General features: G+C 44.0%; 1 protein-coding gene across 1 annotated transcript in view; it reads right to left on the reverse strand.

Annotated features, from left to right (window-relative positions):
• LOC122814089 (sulfotransferase 1C2-like) overlaps nt 1-19,170 on the reverse strand; it is a 185,406-nt gene that overhangs the window by 15,563 nt on the left and 150,673 nt on the right. The window contains exon 6 of the mRNA XM_044086699.1: nt 18,271-18,451. Coding sequence (XP_043942634.1) covers nt 18,271-18,451 — 181 coding nt within the window. The remainder of the gene's footprint in view (nt 1-18,270; nt 18,452-19,170) is intronic.

Here is a 19,170-nt window from a genome sequence, read left to right on the forward strand (position 1 = left end):
TTGGGTAAATTCAAACCTAGCACCTACACCTGCACCTTGGATAAATTCAAACCTAGCACCTACACCTGCACCTTGGGTAAATTCAAACCTAGCACCTACACCTGCACCTTGGGTCAATTCAAACGTAGCACCTACACCTGCACCTTGGGTAAATTCAAACGTAGCACCTACACCTGCACCTTGGGTAAATTCAAACCTAGCACCTACACCTGCACCTTGGGTCAATTCAAACCTAGCACCTACACCTGCACCTTGGGTCAATTCAAACCTAGCACCTACACCTGCACCTTGGGTAAATTCAAACCTAGCACCTACACCTGCACCTTGGGTAAATTCAAACCTAGCACCTACCCCTGCACCTTGGATAAATTCAAACCTAGCACCTACACCTGCACCTTGGGTAAATTCAAACCTAGCACCTACACCTGCACCTTGGGTAAATTCAATCCTAGCACCTACCCCTGCACCTTGGATAAATTCAAACCTAGCACCTACACCTGCACCTTGGGTGAATTCAAACCTAGCACCTACACCTGCACCTTGGGTAAATTCAAACCTAGCACCTACACCTGCACCTTGGATAAATTCAAACCTAGCACCTACACCTGCACCTTGGATAAATTCAAACCTAGCACCTACACCTGCACCTTGGGTAAATTCAAACCTAGCACCTACCCCTGCACCTTGGATAAATTCAAACCTAGCACCTACACCTGCACCTTGGGTCAATTCAAACCTAGCACCTACACCTGCACCTTGGGTAAATTCAAACCTAGCACCTACACCTGCACCTTGGATAAATTCAAACCTAGCACCTACCCCTGCACCTTGGGTAAATTCAAACCTAGCACCTACACCTGCACCTTGGGTAAATTCAAACCTAGCACCTACACCTGCACCTTGGATAAATTCAAACCTAGCACCTACACCTGCACCTTGGATAAATTCAAACCTAGCACCTACCCCTGCACCTTGGGTAAATTCAAACGTAGCACCTATACCTGCACCTTAGATAAATTCAAACCTAGCACCTACACCTGCACCTTGGATAAATTCAAACCTAGCACCTACCCCTGTACCTTGGGTAAATTCAAACCTAGCACCTACACCTGCACCTTGGATAAATTCAAACCTAGCATCTACACCTGCACCTTGGGTAAATTCAAACCTAGCACCTACACCTGCACCTTGGATAAATTCAAACCTAGCACCTACACCTGCACCTTGGGTAAATTCAAACGTAGCACCTACACCTGCACCTTGGGTAAATTCAAACCTAGCACCTACACCTGCACCTTGGATAAATTCAAACCTAGCACCTACACCTGCACCTTGGGTAAATTCAAACCTAGCACCTACACCTGCACCTTGGATAAATTCAAACCTAGCACCTACACCTGCACCTTGGGTAAATTCAAACCTAGCACCTACACCTGCACCTTGGGTAAATTCAAACCTAGCACCTACACCTGCACCTTGGGTAAATTCAAACCTAGCACCTACACCTGCACCTTGGGTAAATTCAAACCTAGCACCTACACCTGCACCTTGGGTAAATTCAAACCTAGCACCTACACCTGCACCTTGGGTAAATTCAAACCTAGCACCTACACCTGCACCTTGGGTAAATTCAAACCTAGCACCTACACCTGCACCTTGGGTAAATTCAAACCTAGCACCTACACCTGCACCTTGGGTAAATTCAAACCTAGCACCTACACCTGCACCTTGGGTCAATTCAAACCTAGCACCTACACCTGCACCTTGGGTCAATTCAAACCTAGCACCTACACCTGCACCTTGGGTAAATTCAAACCTAGCACCTACACCTGCACCTTGGGTAAATTCAGACCTAGCACCTACACCTGCACCTTGGGTAAATTCAAACCTAGCACCTACCCCTGCACCTTGGATAAATTCAAACCTAGCACCTACACCTGCACCTTGGATAAATTCAAACCTAGCACCTACACCTGCACCTTGGATAAATTCAAACCTAGCACCTACACCTGCACCTTGGATAAATTCAAACCTAGCACCTACACCTGCACCTTGGGTAAATTCAAACCTAGCACCTACACCTGCACCTTGGGTAAATTCAAACCTAGCACCTACACCTGCACCTTGGGTAAATTCAAACCTAGCACCTACACCTGCACCTTGGATAAATTCAAACCTAGCACCTACACCTGCACCTTGGGTAAATTCAAACCTAGCACCTACACCTGCACCTTGGATAAATTCAAACCTAGCACCTACACCTGCACCTTGGGTAAATTCAAACCTAGCACCTACACCTGCACCTTGGGTAAATTCAAACCTAGCACCTACACCTGCACCTTGGGTAAATTCAAACCTAGCACCTACACCTGCACCTTGGGTCAATTCAAACCTAGCACCTACACCTGCACCTTGGGTAAATTCAAACCTAGCACCTACACCTGCACCTTGGGTAAATTCAAACCTAGCACCTACACCTGCACCTTGGGAAAATTCAAACCTAGCACCTACACCTGCACCTTGGGTAAATTCAAGCTTAGCACCTACACCTGCACCTTGGGTAAATTCAAACCTAGCACCTACACCTGCACCTTGGGTAAATTCAAACCTAGCACCTACACCTGCACCTTGGGTAAATTCAAACCTAGCACCTACACCTGCACCTTGGGTAAATTCAAACCTAGCACCTATACCTGCACCTTGGCTCAATTCAAACCTAGCACCTACACCTGCACCTTGGGTAAATTCAAACCCAGCACCTACACCTGCACCTTGGGTAAATTCAAACCCAGCACCTACACCTGCACCTTGGGTAAATTCAAACCTAGCACCTACACCTGCACCTTGGATAAATTCAAACCTAGCACCTACACCTGCACCTTGGGTAAATTCAAACCTAGCACCTACACCTGCACCTTGGGTAAATTCAAACCTAGCACCTACACCTGCACCTTGGGTAAATTCAAACCTAGCACCCACCCCTGCACCTTGGATAAATTCAAACCTAGCACCTACACCTGCACCTTGGGTAAATTCAAACCTAGCACCTACACCTGCACCTTGGGTCAATTCAAACCTAGCACCTACACCTGCACCTTGGGTAAATTCAAACCCAGCACCTACACCTACACCTTGGGTAAATTCAAACCCAGCACCTACACCTGCACCTTGGGTAAATTCAAACCTAGCACCTACACCTGCACCTTGGATAAATTCAAACCTAGCACCTACACCTGCACCTTGGGTAAATTCAAACCTAGCACCTACACCTGCACCTTGGGTCAATTCAAACCTAGCACCTACACCTGCACCTTGGGTAAATTCAAACCCAGCACCTACACCTGCACCTTGGGTAAATTCAAACCTAGCACCTACATCTGCACCTTGGATAAATTCAAACCTAGCACCTACACCTGCACCTTGGGTAAATTCAAACCTAGCACCTACACCTGCACCTTGGGTAAATTCAAACCTAGCACCTACACCTGCACCTTGGATAAATTCAAACCTAGCACCTACACCTGCACCTTGGGTAAATTCAAACCTAGCACCTACACCTGCACCTTGGGTAAATTCAAACCTAGCACCTACACCTGCACCTTGGGTAAATTCAAACCTAGCACCTACACCTGCACCTTGGATAAATTCAAACCTAGCACCTACACCTGCACCTTGGGTAAATTCAAACCTAGCACCTACACCTGCACCTTGGGTAAATTCAAACCTAGCACCTACACCTGCACCTTGGGTAAATTCAAACCTAGCACCTACACCTGCACCTTGGATAAATTCAAACCTAGCACCTACACCTGCACCTTGGGTAAATTCAAACCTAGCACCTACACCTGCACCTTGGGTAAATTCAAACCTAGCACCTACACCTGCACCTTGGGTAAATTCAAACCTAGCACCTACACCTGCACCTTGGGTAAATTCAAACCTAGCACCTACACCTGCACCTTGGGTAAATTCAAACCTAGCACCTACACCTGCACCTTGGGTAAATTCAAACCTAGCACCTACACCTGCACCTTGGGTAAATTCAAACCTAGCACCTACACCTGCACCTTGGATAAATTCAAACCTAGCACCTACACCTGCACCTTGGGTAAATTCAAACCTAGCACCTACACCTGCACCTTGGGTAAATTCAAACCTAGCACCTACACCTGCACCTTGGGTAAATTCAAACCTAGCACCTACACCTGCACCTTGGGTAAATTCAAACCTAGCACCTACACCTGCACCTTGGGTAAATTCAAACCTAGCACCTACACCTGCACCTTGGGTAAATTCAAACCTAGCACCTACACCTGCACCTTGGGTAAATTCAAACCTAGCACCTACACCTGCACCTTGGGTAAATTCAAACCTAGCACCTACACCTGCACCTTGGGTAAATTCAAACCTAGCACCTACACCTGCACCTTGGATAAATTCAAACCTAGCACCTACACCTGCACCTTGGATAAATTCAAACCTAGCACCTACACCTGCACCTTGGATAAATTCAAACCTAGCACCTACACCTGCACCTTGGGTAAATTCAAACCTAGCACCTACACCTGCACCTTGGGTAAATTCAAACCTAGCACCTACACCTGCACCTTGGGTAAATTCAAACCTAGCACCTACACCTGCACCTTGGGTAAATTCAAACCTAGCACCTACACCTGCACCTTGGGTAAATTCAAACCTAGCACCTACACCTGCACCTTGGGTAAATTCAAACCTAGCACCTACACCTGCACCTTGGGTAAATTCAAACCTAGCACCTACACCTGCACCTTGGGTAAATTCAAACCTAGCACCTACACCTGCACCTTGGGTAAATTCAAACCTAGCACCTACACCTGCACCTTGGGTAAATTCAAACCTAGCACCTACACCTGCACCTTGGGTAAATTCAAACCTAGCACCTACACCTGCACCTTGGGTAAATTCAAACCTAGCACCTACACCTGCACCTTGGATAAATTCAAACCTAGCACCTACACCTGCACCTTGGGTAAATTCAAACCTAGCACCTACACCTGCACCTTGGGTAAATTCAAACCTAGCACCTACACCTGCACCTTGGGTAAATTCAAACCTAGCACCTACACCTGCACCTTGGGTAAATTCAAACCTAGCACCTACACCTGCACCTTGGATAAATTCAAACCTAGCACCTACACCTGCACCTTGGGTAAATTCAAACCTAGCACCTACACCTGCACCTTGGGTAAATTCAAACCTAGCACCTACACCTGCACCTTGGGTAAATTCAAACCTAGCACCTACACCTGCACCTTGGGTAAATTCAAACCTAGCACCTACACCTGCACCTTGGGTAAATTCAAACCTAGCACCTACACCTGCACCTTGGGTAAATTCAAACCTAGCACCTACACCTGCACCTTGGGTAAATTCAAACCTAGCACCTACACCTGCACCTTGGGTAAATTCAAACCTAGCACCTACACCTGCACCTTGGGTAAATTCAAACCTAGCACCTACACCTGCACCTTGGGTAAATTCAAACCTAGCACCTACACCTGCACCTTGGATAAATTCAAACCTAGCACCTACACCTGCACCTTGGGTAAATTCAAACCTAGCACCTACACCTGCACCTTGGGTCAATTCAAACCTAGCACCTACACCTGCACCTTGGATAAATTCAAACCTAGCACCTACACCTGCACCTTGGGTAAATTCAAACCTAGCACCTACACCTGCACCTTGGGTCAATTCAAACCTAGCACCTACACCTGCACCTTGGGTAAATTCAAACCTAGCACCTACACCTGCACCTTGGGTCAATTCAAACCTAGCACCTACACCTGCACCTTGGGTAAATTCAAACCTAGCACCTACACCTGCACCTTGGATAAATTCAAACCTAGCACCTACACCTGCACCTTGGGTAAATTCAAACCTAGCACCTACACCTGCACCTTGGGTCAATTCAAACCTAGCACCTACACCTGCACCTTGGATAAATTCAAACCTAGCACCTACCCCTGCACCTTGGGTAAATTCAAACCTAGCACCTACACCTGCACCTTGGGTAAATTCAAACCTAGCACCTACACCTGCACCTTGGATAAATTCAAACCTAGCACCTACCCCTGCACCTTGGATAAATTCAAACCTAGCACCTACACCTGCACCTTAGATAAATTCAAACCTAGCACCTACACCTGCACCTTGGGTAAATTCAAACCTAGCACCTACACCTGCACCTTGGGTAAATTCAAACCTAGCACCTACACCTGCACCTTGGGTAAATTCAAACCTAGCACCTACACCTGCACCTTGGATAAATTCAAACCTAGCACCTACACCTGCACCTTGGGTAAATTCAAACCTAGCCCCTACACCTGCACCTTGGATAAATTCAAACCTAGCACCTACACCTGCAGCTTGGATAAATTCAAACCTAGCACCTACACCTGCACCTTGGATAAATTCAAACCTAGCACCTACACCTGCACCTTGGGTAAATTCAATCCTAGCACCTACACCTGCACCTTGGGTAAATTCAAACCTAGCACCTACACCTGCACCTTGGATAAATTCAAACCTAGCACCTACACCTGCACCTTGGGTAAATTCAAACCTAGCACCTACACCTGCACCTTGGATAAATTCAAACCTAGCACCTACACCTGCACCTTGGGTAAATTCAAACCTAGCACCTACACCTGCACCTTGGATAAATTCAAACCTAGCACCTACACCTGCACCTTGGGTAAATTCAAACCTAGCACCTACACCTGCACCTTGGGTAAATTCAAACCTAGCACCTACACCTGCACCTTGGGTAAATTCAAACCTAGCACCTACACCTGCACCTTGGATAAATTCAAACCTAGCACCTACACCTGCACCTTGGGTAAATTCAAACCTAGCACCTACACCTGCACCTTGGGTAAATTCAAACCTAGCACCTACACCTGCACCTTGGGTACATTCAAACCTAGCACCTACACCTGCACCTTGGGTAAATTCAAACCTAGCACCTACACCTGCACCTTGGGTAAATTCAAACCTAGCACCTACACCTGCACCTTGGGTAAATTCAAACCTAGCACCTACACCTGCACCTTTGGTACATTCAAACCTAGCACCTACACCTGCACCTTGGATAAATTCAAACCTAGCACCTACACCTGCACCTTGGGTCAATTCAAACCTAGCACCTACACCTGCACCTTGGGTAAATTCAAACCTAGCACCTACACCTGCACCTTGGGTAAATTCAAACCTAGCATCTACACCTGCACCTTGGATAAATTCAAACCTAGCACCTACACCTGCACCTTGGGTAAATTCAAACCTAGCACCTACACCTGCACCTTGGGTAAATTCAAACCTAGCACCTACACCTGCACCTTGGGTAAATTCAAACCTAGCACCTACACCTGCACCTTGGGTAAATTCAAACCTAGCACCTACACCTGCACCTTGGATAAATTCAAACCTAGCACCTACACCTGCACCTTGGGTAAATTCAAACCTAGCACCTACACCTGCACCTTGGGTAAATTCAAACCTAGCACCTACACCTGCACCTTGGGTCAATTCAAACCTAGCACCTACACCTGCACCTTGGGTAAATTCACACCTAGCACCTACACCTGCACCTTGGGTAAATTCAAACCTAGCACCTACACCTGCACCTTGGGTAAATTCAAACCTAGCACCTACACCTGCACCTTGGGTAAATTCAAGCTTAGCACCTACACCTGCACCTTGGGTAAATTCAAACCTAGCACCTACCCCTGCACCTTGGATAAATTCAAACCTAGCACCTACACCTGCTCATTGGGTAAATTCAAACGTAGCACCTACACCTGCACCTTGGGTAAATTCAAACCTAGCACCTACACCTGCACCTTGGGTAAATTCAAACCTAGCACCTACACCTGCACCTTGGGTAAATTCAAACCTAGCACCTACACCTGCACCTTGGATAAATTCAAACCTAGCACCTACACCTGCACCTTGGATAAATTCAAACCTAGCACCTACCCCTGCACCTTGGGTAAATTCAAACCTAGCACCTACACCTGCACCTTGGGTAAATTCAAACCTAGCACCTACACCTGCACCTTGGGTAAATTCAAACCTAGCACCTACACCTGCACCTTGGGTCAATTCAAACCTAGCACCTACACCTGCACCTTGGATAAATTCAAACCTAGCACCTACCCCTGCACCTTGGGTAAATTCAAACCTAGCACCTACACCTGCACCTTGGGTAAATTCAAACCTAGCACCTACACCTGCACCTTGGATAAATTCAAACCTAGCACCTACCCCTGCACCTTGGATAAATTCAAACCTAGCACCTACACCTGCACCTTAGATAAATTCAAACCTAGCACCTACACCTGCACCTTGGGTAAATTCAAACCTAGCACCTACACCTGCACCTTGGGTAAATTCAAACCTAGCACCTACACCTGCACCTTGGGTAAATTCAAACCTAGCACCTACACCTGCACCTTGGATAAATTCAAACCTAGCACCTACACCTGCACCTTGGGTAAATTCAAACCTAGCACCTACACCTGCACCTTGGATAAATTCAAACCTAGCACCTACACCTGCACCTTGGATAAATTCAAACCTAGCACCTACACCTGCACCTTGGATAAATTCAAACCTAGCACCTACACCTGCACCTTGGGTAAATTCAATCCTAGCACCTACACCTGCACCTTGGGTAAATTCAAACCTAGCACCTACACCTGCACCTTGGATAAATTCAAACCTAGCACCTACACCTGCACCTTGGGTAAATTCAAACCTAGCACCTACACCTGCACCTTGGATAAATTCAAACCTAGCACCTACACCTGCACCTTGGGTAAATTCAAACCTAGCACCTACACCTGCACCTTGGATAAATTCAAACCTAGCACCTACACCTGCACCTTGGGTAAATTCAAACCTAGCACCTACACCTGCACCTTGGGTAAATTCAAACCTAGCACCTACACCTGCACCTTGGGTACATTCAAACCTAGCACCTACACCTGCACCTTGGGTAAATTCATACCTAGCACCTACACCTGCACCTTGGGTAAATTCAAACCTAGCACCTACACCTGCACCTTGGGTAAATTCAAACCTAGCACCTACACCTGCACCTTGGGTACATTCAAACCTAGCACCTACACCTGCACCTTGGATAAATTCAAACCTAGCACCTACACCTGCACCTTGGGTCAATTCAAACCTAGCACCTACACCTGCACCTTGGGTAAATTCAAACCTAGCACCTACACCTGCACCTTGGGTAAATTCAAACCTAGCACCTACACCTGCACCTTGGATAAATTCAAACCTAGCACCTACACCTGCACCTTGGATAAATTCAAACCTAGCACCTACACCTGCACCTTGGGTAAATTCAAACCTAGCACCTACACCTGCACCTTGGGTAAATTCAAACCTAGCACCTACACCTGCACCTTGGGTAAATTCAAACCTAGCACCTACACCTGCACCTTGAGTAAATTCAAACCTAGCACCTACACCTGCACCTTGGGTAAATTCAAACCTAGCACCTACACCTGCACCTTGGGTAAATTCAAACCTAGCACCTACACCTGCACCTTGGGTAAATTCAAACCTAGCACCTACACCTGCACCTTGGATAAATTCAAACCTAGCACCTACACCTGCACCTTGGGTAAATTCAAACCTAGCACCTACACCTGCACCTTGGGTAAATTCAAACCTAGCACCTACACCTGCACCTTGGGTAAATTCAAACCTAGCACCTACACCTGCACCTTGGATAAATTCAAACCTAGCACCTACACCTGCACCTTGGATAAATTCAAACCTAGCACCTACACCTGCACCTTGGGTAAATTCAAACCTAGCACCTACACCTGCACCTTGGGTAAATTCAAACCTAGCACCTACACCTGCACCTTGGGTAAATTCAAACCTAGCACCTACACCTGCACCTTGGGTCAATTCAAACCTAGCACCTACACCTGCACCTTGGGTAAATTCAAACCTAGCACCTACACCTGCACCTTGGGTAAATTCAAACCTAGCACCTACACCTGCACCTTGGGTAAATTCAAACCTAGCACCTACACCTGCACCTTGGGTAAATTCAAGCTTAGCACCTACACCTGCACCTTGGGTAAATTCAAACCTAGCACCTACCCCTGCACCTTGGATAAATTCAAACCTAGCACCTACACCTGCACCTTGGGTAAATTCAAACGTAGCACCTACACCTGCACCTTGGATAAATTCAAACCTAGCACCTACACCTGCACCTTGGATAAATTCAAACCTAGCACCTACACCTGCACCTTGGGTAAATTCAAACCTTGCACCTACACCTGCACCTTGGATAAATTCAAACCTAGCACCTACACCTGCACCTTGGGTAAATTCAAACCTAGCACCTACACCTGCACCTTGGGTAAATTCAAACCTAGCACCTACACCTGCACCTTGGGTAAATTCAAACCTAGCACCTACACCTGCACCTTGGGTAAATTCAAACCTAGCACCTACACCTGCACCTTGGATAAATTCAAACCTAGCACCTACACCTGCACCTTGGATAAATTCAAACCTAGCACCTACACCTGCACCTTGGGTAAATTCAAACCTAGCACCTACACCTGCACCTTGGATAAATTCAAACCTAGCACCTACACCTGCACCTTGGGTAAATTCAAACCTAGCACCTACACCTGCACCTTGGGTAAATTCAAACCTAGCACCTACACCTGCACCTTGGGTAAATTCAAACCTAGCACCTACACCTGCACCTTGGGTAAATTCAAACCTAGCACCTACACCTGCACCTTGGGTACATTCAAACCTAGCACCTACACCTGCACCTTGGGTAAATTCAAACCTAGCACCTACACCTGCACCTTGGGTAAATTCAAACCTAGCACCTACACCTGCACCTTGGGTAAATTCAAACCTAGCACCTACACCTGCACCTTGGGTAAATTCAAACCTAGCACCTACACCTGCACCTTGGGTAAATTCAAATCTAGCACCTAGTTTAAAGGTCAAACACTAGAGTTTGTAAAAGTGGCTTAAATAGCCATGCAACTGCCTTTAAAATTCTAAACTTCAACCAGTTAACAAGCATCGAGCAGAGGATGAAGTCTAAGTCATACACAAAGAAATTCAGAGCTGGAAAGAATCTTCTGGTAAAGTGATTTATAGCCAGGTATGGTCAGCATAGCAGTGATACCGAAGTCCTGTCTTATAGATAGGATCACCCCCCCCCCCCCCGGGACATCAAAAAATACACAGTGCAAATATCAGGGCTCAAAGTGGAAACCTATAATACCCCACAGAACACATGGAAGGGCCAAGAAGTAATACCAGAAACAACTATCTATGAAGATCCTGAGAAATCCAAGACAAGCCACCCACTTTATCAGATAGTTATTTCAGATCAAGGAGGACTGCGACTGAATAACAGCTCTGATCTCACTCCATGCAGAGATCTTTGAAACCCATGGTGAATGCAGTCTCAGTACGGCACTAGAGTGATTCCAGAAATCAAACCCAGAAGGTTCTTAGCACATGTCTGACAAGATAACAGTCTAGGTGCATACAGGAGCAGCCTTAGGTCAACTGGTGCCATAGGCAAATGGGCTCCATGGCACCCCCCACCACACCATCTGGTGCCCCCATCCTAGTCTACCTATGCCAAATGAATACCGGAAAGGCGCCCCTACTAGAGCGGCGCCCTAAGCGGCCGCCTAGTTGGCTATGCCTAAGGCCAGCTAAGGGTACATATAAAATGCATTTGCCAAACCTTACTGATAAACAAAAGGCTGGTGACTAGGTGATAACTGAAAATTATCAGGGTCAAAAGGAAGCTTTTTCAGAATCTGAGTAATAAAAGTGGAGAGATACTCAGCTCCAAAGAGGACAGGAAGATCTGGTACAGAACTGCACTAGAGACCTCCAGATATGAGACAATAAACCTGGCGGAGTAAGGGTAAAGACTGCTGATCATCTGATATGTGCAACAAATTAACAAAAAAATCTCATCAGAATCATGCAAAACAGACAGCAACCCAGAAGTCCTATTTGCTAGTCTACACAATCCCAGGTAGCTCTGTGACAGCAGCACCAAATCTGATGCAGTCAAACCTAGCTGGGAATAACTGACAGGCAAACTTGTACTTATGAGATCAAAATGTCCCGAGTGGCAAAACAGTGTGTTCCATAGCCTACAGACCACCCTGAAGAGTGTTGTTGTTGCTGGTCAGTCTGTAGCAGAAGATTCATTAGATAGGAAATGCCTCCTTATAGGTATATTCTCCAGCTGGTAAAGATTATAATGTTTATCTGAACTAAGCTTGTTCTCTAGAAGGTGGGATTAATACCAACAGTATCCCTACCTTCACCGTCCTGATCCTATAGAGAGAGTGAAGCTCATGGTCCAGTTAAGACACATAGGCTACAGTGTGGAGTGGGCAAACATAACAACCAACAGCAGCATACTGACAGGAAGTCAAACCCACTTATAGGCAGTGACCAACCCATTTGCGTTGGTAGCAGTGATTTGCACAAGGAACTAATGTATTGTAGGGCAGACACATGTAGGGGTTACAAGATTGTAATTCCTGCAGTGCATCAGCAGGGGGAGCCATCAGTGGAGCTGCACCATGAAAAGAACCAGAACTGGTCGTCGTTAGCCTAGTACGTACCTATACAATCAAGAGACTGTTTCCACCAGTAAGTATCCAGCAGACATGTCAAGAAGAAACACCACATGCAAGGTATTCTTAAACTAATGGGTTGTGCAGGTAGCTGCCTCCACAAACCTGAGCCCTTTCACAACACTTTAATTATTTATATATTTATTTATTTACCCTTTGGTAACTTGGTAGGTGGGATGGTCCAAAGACCCCTTTCAGCCATGACCAGGGTGCAAAGGCATGATTCTTGAGTTTATAAATTAAACATAAGATAGTACAGTTGTAATAATACAGAGCTATCTGATTCACATAGATGCAACATAAGAAAGGTACATTGATAGTGAAGAAGGAACATTTGGCATATTTAAAGAAATACAGAGGGATAAATAAACAAGTATTAAGTTGTTACAAAAAATAAAACATTTACACTACTAAGATATTAGTATACAGGCAAGCCTTTCGGTCATCTTTGTACAATATATACAGTTAATAGAAACAGACTACATTTTTTTCCACAGGTTACATAGACATTGTTCAGAATCAGTCAGATTGGGCTAGTCAAGACAAAGTCATAAGGAAGTTCATAAACTCCTGGGGAGCTTCCTTTCACAAATTTGTGGACAATTGCTAGACTATCTCCTGCAGGAAGAGCTCCTATCCACTACTCAAAATGGCTTCCATTCCTCCCATGGTATTAGCACTGTACTTCTAACCTATACAAATACTGTCATTAAAGCTGTAAATAATGGCAAACTGGCCTTGACTTGTATAAAGCCTTCAACAGAATTTGTCACAGCAAACTTCTACTTCAAATGTCCTTCATAGGCCTCTCTGAACCCACCCATCTGTAGTTCAAAAGCTACCTGTCCAATAGGTATCAGTCAATAAAATGGCACTCCATGTTCTGTCCTCACCTCCCAGTCACCACTGGTGTACCGGAAGGCTCTATCCTTGGTCCCCTCTGAACAATTTATGATGTCTTCCTGTTTGTTTCTTGCTGTTACTTGCATTTACATGCAAGCATACCAAAGTATATTTAACTACTTATTGTGATCAACTAGTCTTATTACTGTATTGTACTCAGTACAATAAATACATGAAGATAACTGTTTCGCGTAATACGCTTTACTATCACATTTTTCTTTTCAGATCTACAAGCATGTAACACAGATGCTGTCAGCAAAAAATATTTAGAAAGCTTTAAGAGCCCCTGAAATATGACTTTCTAACTCACAACTCATCCACAATCCAAAAAAGACCAAACTACTTCTTTTTTGACCCAAATTCCTCTCTCATGAAAAACAAAATTTAAAGTCCTCTCTCTTGATAATACAAACACTGAAGTCATTTCTCATAGCCAGCTATTAGGGGTGATAGTGGATGATAATCTTACATTCAATCTTGTTGTATCTTTCGGCTTTTCCTGGTTAGGGGTCACCACAGCGGAACTCCGGTCCACTAATGATTGGCAGTAGATTTTTACGTACCGTGTTGCCAGCCCTGACGCACAACCTTCAACGAAGGTACGCCCATTCACGCATGTCTCCACACAGAAGACACTTCAGCTGAGAATCGAACAGGACAATGTCTTATTCAACGCTACCGCAGCACTGCATATACAAAATTGCATAAGAAAATCTCATCAAAAACTTGGGATGCTTTACAGAGCCAAAACCTTTCTCACTGACACAACTAAAACTACACTTGGCACTACTTATCTCCTCCCAACTCTCTTATGGCACTCCCATCCTTACTAACCTCCAGGCTTCACAAAAATCAAAACTTACCACCTATAAACCTATCCAGCATCCATCTGCCTGTCCAGCACTAAAAAAACTTTCTACACAACTATGTTCCCACTCGGTCATTACAGTCCAGTGACTGAAAACTCCTGTCAGTCAACAGACCTAACAAATCTGTTGGGCATTGCCTGTACTCATACAAGATTGCTAAGGCCTGGAACCATAACTCGCAACCTCTTGGAGTAAGAAATCTGGGCAAAGCTATAAATAAAAGTGAGACAAAGGCCCCAAAAATAAGGACAATTTTTAAATATTGCTCTTGCAAACTTAGAAAATTGATAGAATAATAGGTTTTACAGTAGTATGAATTTTCTGAAGGATATGAAGTGTAAAACTCAAATGTCTAATCATTATTTTCGAACTTCAGTCTTTAATGATTTATCACTAATTTGCCAGAAAAAGAATTTTATGAAAAATGGACCAAAAATATGAGGCCAAAATCTGGACATTCTGCAAAAATCTGTACAGTTGAGAGGTATGCCTGGAACTCCTATCAGGTCTATACCCTCCCACCCACCTTTCAAAACCACTCTGAAAGACTTCCTAGCTAAAATCTGTCTCTGTTCTTGCTCAAAACCAGGATAATCTATATCCCTAAATGTGAACGCGTACCTTTTCATTCCTTATACCTCCTTACTCGCCCTTCTTCACTTATGTCCTTACTGCTATCTAATTCTCTTCCCTGGCTTTCTCTCTAAATATATCATAAGCCTGTTTTTCCCTCATGTCATATCGCAATTTCTATTTGTATTAGACTAACTTACCTTTAATTTCACTACGAAATGTGTAAAATTTCTTTAAATACTTTGTATCAATTCTTGAATGTTTTTATATTATTTGTAATTTGTTATAATTATTTAAACTGTAGATGTTTCTGTTTTATTTCTGAAGAGTGTAAAATTATTGTTCTTGAAATGTTTTGTAATAATTTTGAGCTTTTCTCCCCAGGACTCTGCTGAAAATGAGCTTCTACTCAGTCAAACTTTCCCGGTAATCAAATGTCAATAAATAAATAGACAGTAGATGTTGAGGTGCCCACAGTTTGCTGTTGTCCCTCTTACTAGGTGGATGGTACAGGATGAGGTACCCACATTTTGCTGTTGCACGTATTACTAGGTGGATGGTACAGGATGAGGTACCCACATTTTGCTGTTGCACATATTACTAGGTGGATGGTACAGAGGGAGGTGCCCACAGTTTGCTGTTGTACCTACTACTAGGTGGATGGTACAGGAGGAGGTACCCAAAGTTTGCTATTGTACCTCTTATTCGGTGGACTGTAGAGTATGATGTACCCAAATTTTGCTGTTGCACGTATCACTAGGTGGATGGTACAGAATGAGGTGAAGAATTCTGTGAATTCTATGCACGTTTTTCTGTTTATCTTGCTGTTAGTTGCATTTACATGCATCCACACCACAGTATATTAACTCTTAGTATGAACAGCTACTTTTAGATACTGGATTGTACTAAGTACAATAAATAAACAGAGGCAAACTGCTTCAGTAAACTGCTTAAGTTAGTACGACATTTCTGTTACATTTGACTTTTGGTTCTACAAACACACAACCAACACATATGCTGTCAGCTCTCTATAGCAAATTCCCCAAGTCTGTTTATGCATAGTTATTACCAGAAAGTCTGGTATTTTTCTCAAAGTCTGATGTAATACAGTTCTTTCCCTTGTATAACAGCTTTCATTTGTTCCCTTGTCCTTGGTTCTTTGTAGTTTGATGATCCATGAGAACTCAGTCTTGCATTATCTGAAACGTGGTGTTCCAGCACTATCTGAAACTTGATGTTACATTTCTTTATGTCATGGATGTCCTTGCAGCTGCCATCTACGTAGTTATTGCAAATTTTGTTCCTCAATAACATGCTCCTTCACATGGATGCCAAAATCTTAACTATGCTATGCCAGCACACTTACTACTTCGTATTTTTCAGCATTTTACACTATTTCTAAATTATATTTCATATTATTCTTGCAGCTTTTATTCAAACTAATAATCATGCTAGCAGTAGTTTGAAAAGACAGTATATACTATATAGAACAGAGTATTCTTTCACGAGGTACCCACAGTTTATTGCTGTACCTACTACTAGGTGGATGGTACAGGGGGAGGTACCCACAGTTTTCTGTTGTACGTATTACTAGGTAGATGGTACAGGGGGTTACCCACAGTTTGCTGTTGTACCTCTTACTAGGTGGATGGCACAGGATGAGGTACCCACAGTTTGCTGTTGTACCTATTATTAGGTGGATGCTACAGGAGGAGGTACCCACAGTTTTCTGTTGTACGTATTACTAGGTAGATGGTACAGGGGGTTACCCACAGTTTGCTGTTGTACCTCTTACTAGGTGGATGGCACAGGATGAGGTACCCACAGTTTGCTGTTGTACCTATTACTAGGTGGATGGTACAGGGGGGTTACCCACAGTTTGCTGTTGTCCCTATTACTAGGTTGATGGTACAGGAGAAGGTACCCACAGTTTGTAGCTGTACCCATTACCTGATTGACAGTACCCCCTATTTGGTATACAGCAGCTGAGGGGGCACCTGCAGTTTGTACCTATACCCATTATCTGGTAGATGGTACATGATGTAAAGCCCACAGTTTACTCCTGTGTCCTTTACTTGGTGGAACATATATGAAGAGGTAATTATAGGTTGTTCGTACAGCTATAATATATTCAAAGAAGTTGTGTGTTTCACCTACACTCTGAGCTAGATATGGCAGACAGATAGAAGGGAGTCATTGTGGGAAACTCACTCATCTTGGTGTAAATGGTGGCAAATAAAATATGGAGGCATGAGCAACACCTGGCGGACTGCCGAGACAGGTTACATGGGATCCCTTTACCTGAGAAGGTGTACACTGTTCACCAGGTGAGGCACAGGTCTGTGAAAGCAGACACTCACACATTGGGCCCACCATTGCAGAGACAGCACTGAGGTTTCAGGTGATTAGAGGAAGGGGGTTGTGGGGAAGAATTAAAATTCCAGAGCTAGGTGAGTGACAGCTTCTTACCCCTTGTCTCAAATCCCTTACCTCCCCTATAACACTGTCAGGAGTAATCAGTGGGGTTATAGGAAGCAAAAGGCCACCTGGCTTTGGTCATCAAATATGTGTAAACCTCCACTAGCATACTGTGTATAACATTAGGAAAGGGCATAATGTTTGGGCACATTGCAGCTTATTTTACTAATTAGTCCCCCCTTTGATTATGAACTGCTGAAGTGACATTTGCAGAGTGGGGAGTGATTCTGAAAAGAGCATCCAGTTCTTGTCACACACAAAACAATGCAACAAAATTACTATAATTTACAGTTATGAAAGCAGACCACGGCTAAAGTACTGTAACCTATTTTAGCAGGAATTCTTCCAAGAAGTAAGTAATACAAAAGGCAGTTCATGGGAGTCAGAACAAATTATTACATTTAGCAGACCATCCAACACATACTGTATGTTAAGTACAGCGAATGGCGAACTTTTCATTTGTAGCTGGTAAGATTTTAATTGATGAAAATATTTTTATAACTTTAAAACAAACCATAGTAATGCCAGGACCATATTAACTGCACCAGCATGTTTACCATGGAGGACTGTTACTGTGAGACATAAGAAACTTGAAAACAAAAATGTAAATAAATGTAAATAAGGATACAAATCAATAGCAACTTCTAGAAAATCTGTTGTGTGTACATTGATGAAAGCAATGCAGCTATTACTATAAATCTTAACCCTTCCCTTCCCCATACCTTTTCTCATGAATGATGACACACTGTTGTCAAGGATGCAATTTGGCAGAGTACTATGGTTGGTCATGGGGTTTTCCTTCATCACATCAAAGGAAGTGTGATGAATGATCTTGTCCATGATTCTTTCTGGCAACTCCTTTCCAAGGAACTGCATCACCTTAATGATTTCACGCTTTGGGTCCTAGAACAGGAAGACAAAATACAATAAATATAAATTCTCCTTGAAGCCAAGGCACTGTTATAGGTTAGTTCATCCAAGCAGACATGATGACAAGCAGGACAGAGGAGATGAACACCCTGCTCAGTGGATAGAGTTCATCAGCAGTTCTAGTGACATCATTTCAGGCACCATCTCAGAGATTCATAAGGGTGATAACGCCAAGGAAAACTGCAGCATCCTCTTAGGAGGCACTGGTAGTTGCTGGCACTGGTACTGGTGAGACACATACAGAAAGCTACTTGTGATTATTGTGATGGGTAATGGTGAGACCCTGGTGCTGGTAGTGGTGAGACCCATACAGAAAGTTACATGTGATTATTGTGATGGGTAATGGTGAGACCATTATTCAAAATGACTGGGAGTTATTTTGACTGACTTCACTGGGACTTCAGCCCAGTACTGACCCTGTTCCCCAAAATGAAGATGTTCTAAGAACTGGACTCCAGTATGCCTCCCAAGAACCTTTGCATCTTGGAAAAGTTCAGGGAAGAGTTCCTCATGTTAATAGATATTTTCCCAAGGATTATAACATTATCTCTAAGTAGGGATAAATCTGGATTAAGGTGGGTAATCACCGAGGTCAAGCATTTGTTGGGGGTACTGTGATAGAAGAAAGGCCATGTGACAAAGTAAAGAATGCAAAGTACTTTTGATTCACAAATTTCTGAAATCTGAGTGTT

Source organism: Protopterus annectens, chromosome 10.part0 (genome assembly GCF_019279795.1).
Source record: "Protopterus annectens isolate FY-2018-M chromosome 10.part0, PAN1.0, whole genome shotgun sequence".
NCBI classification, from domain to species: Eukaryota; Metazoa; Chordata; order Ceratodontiformes; family Protopteridae; genus Protopterus; species Protopterus annectens.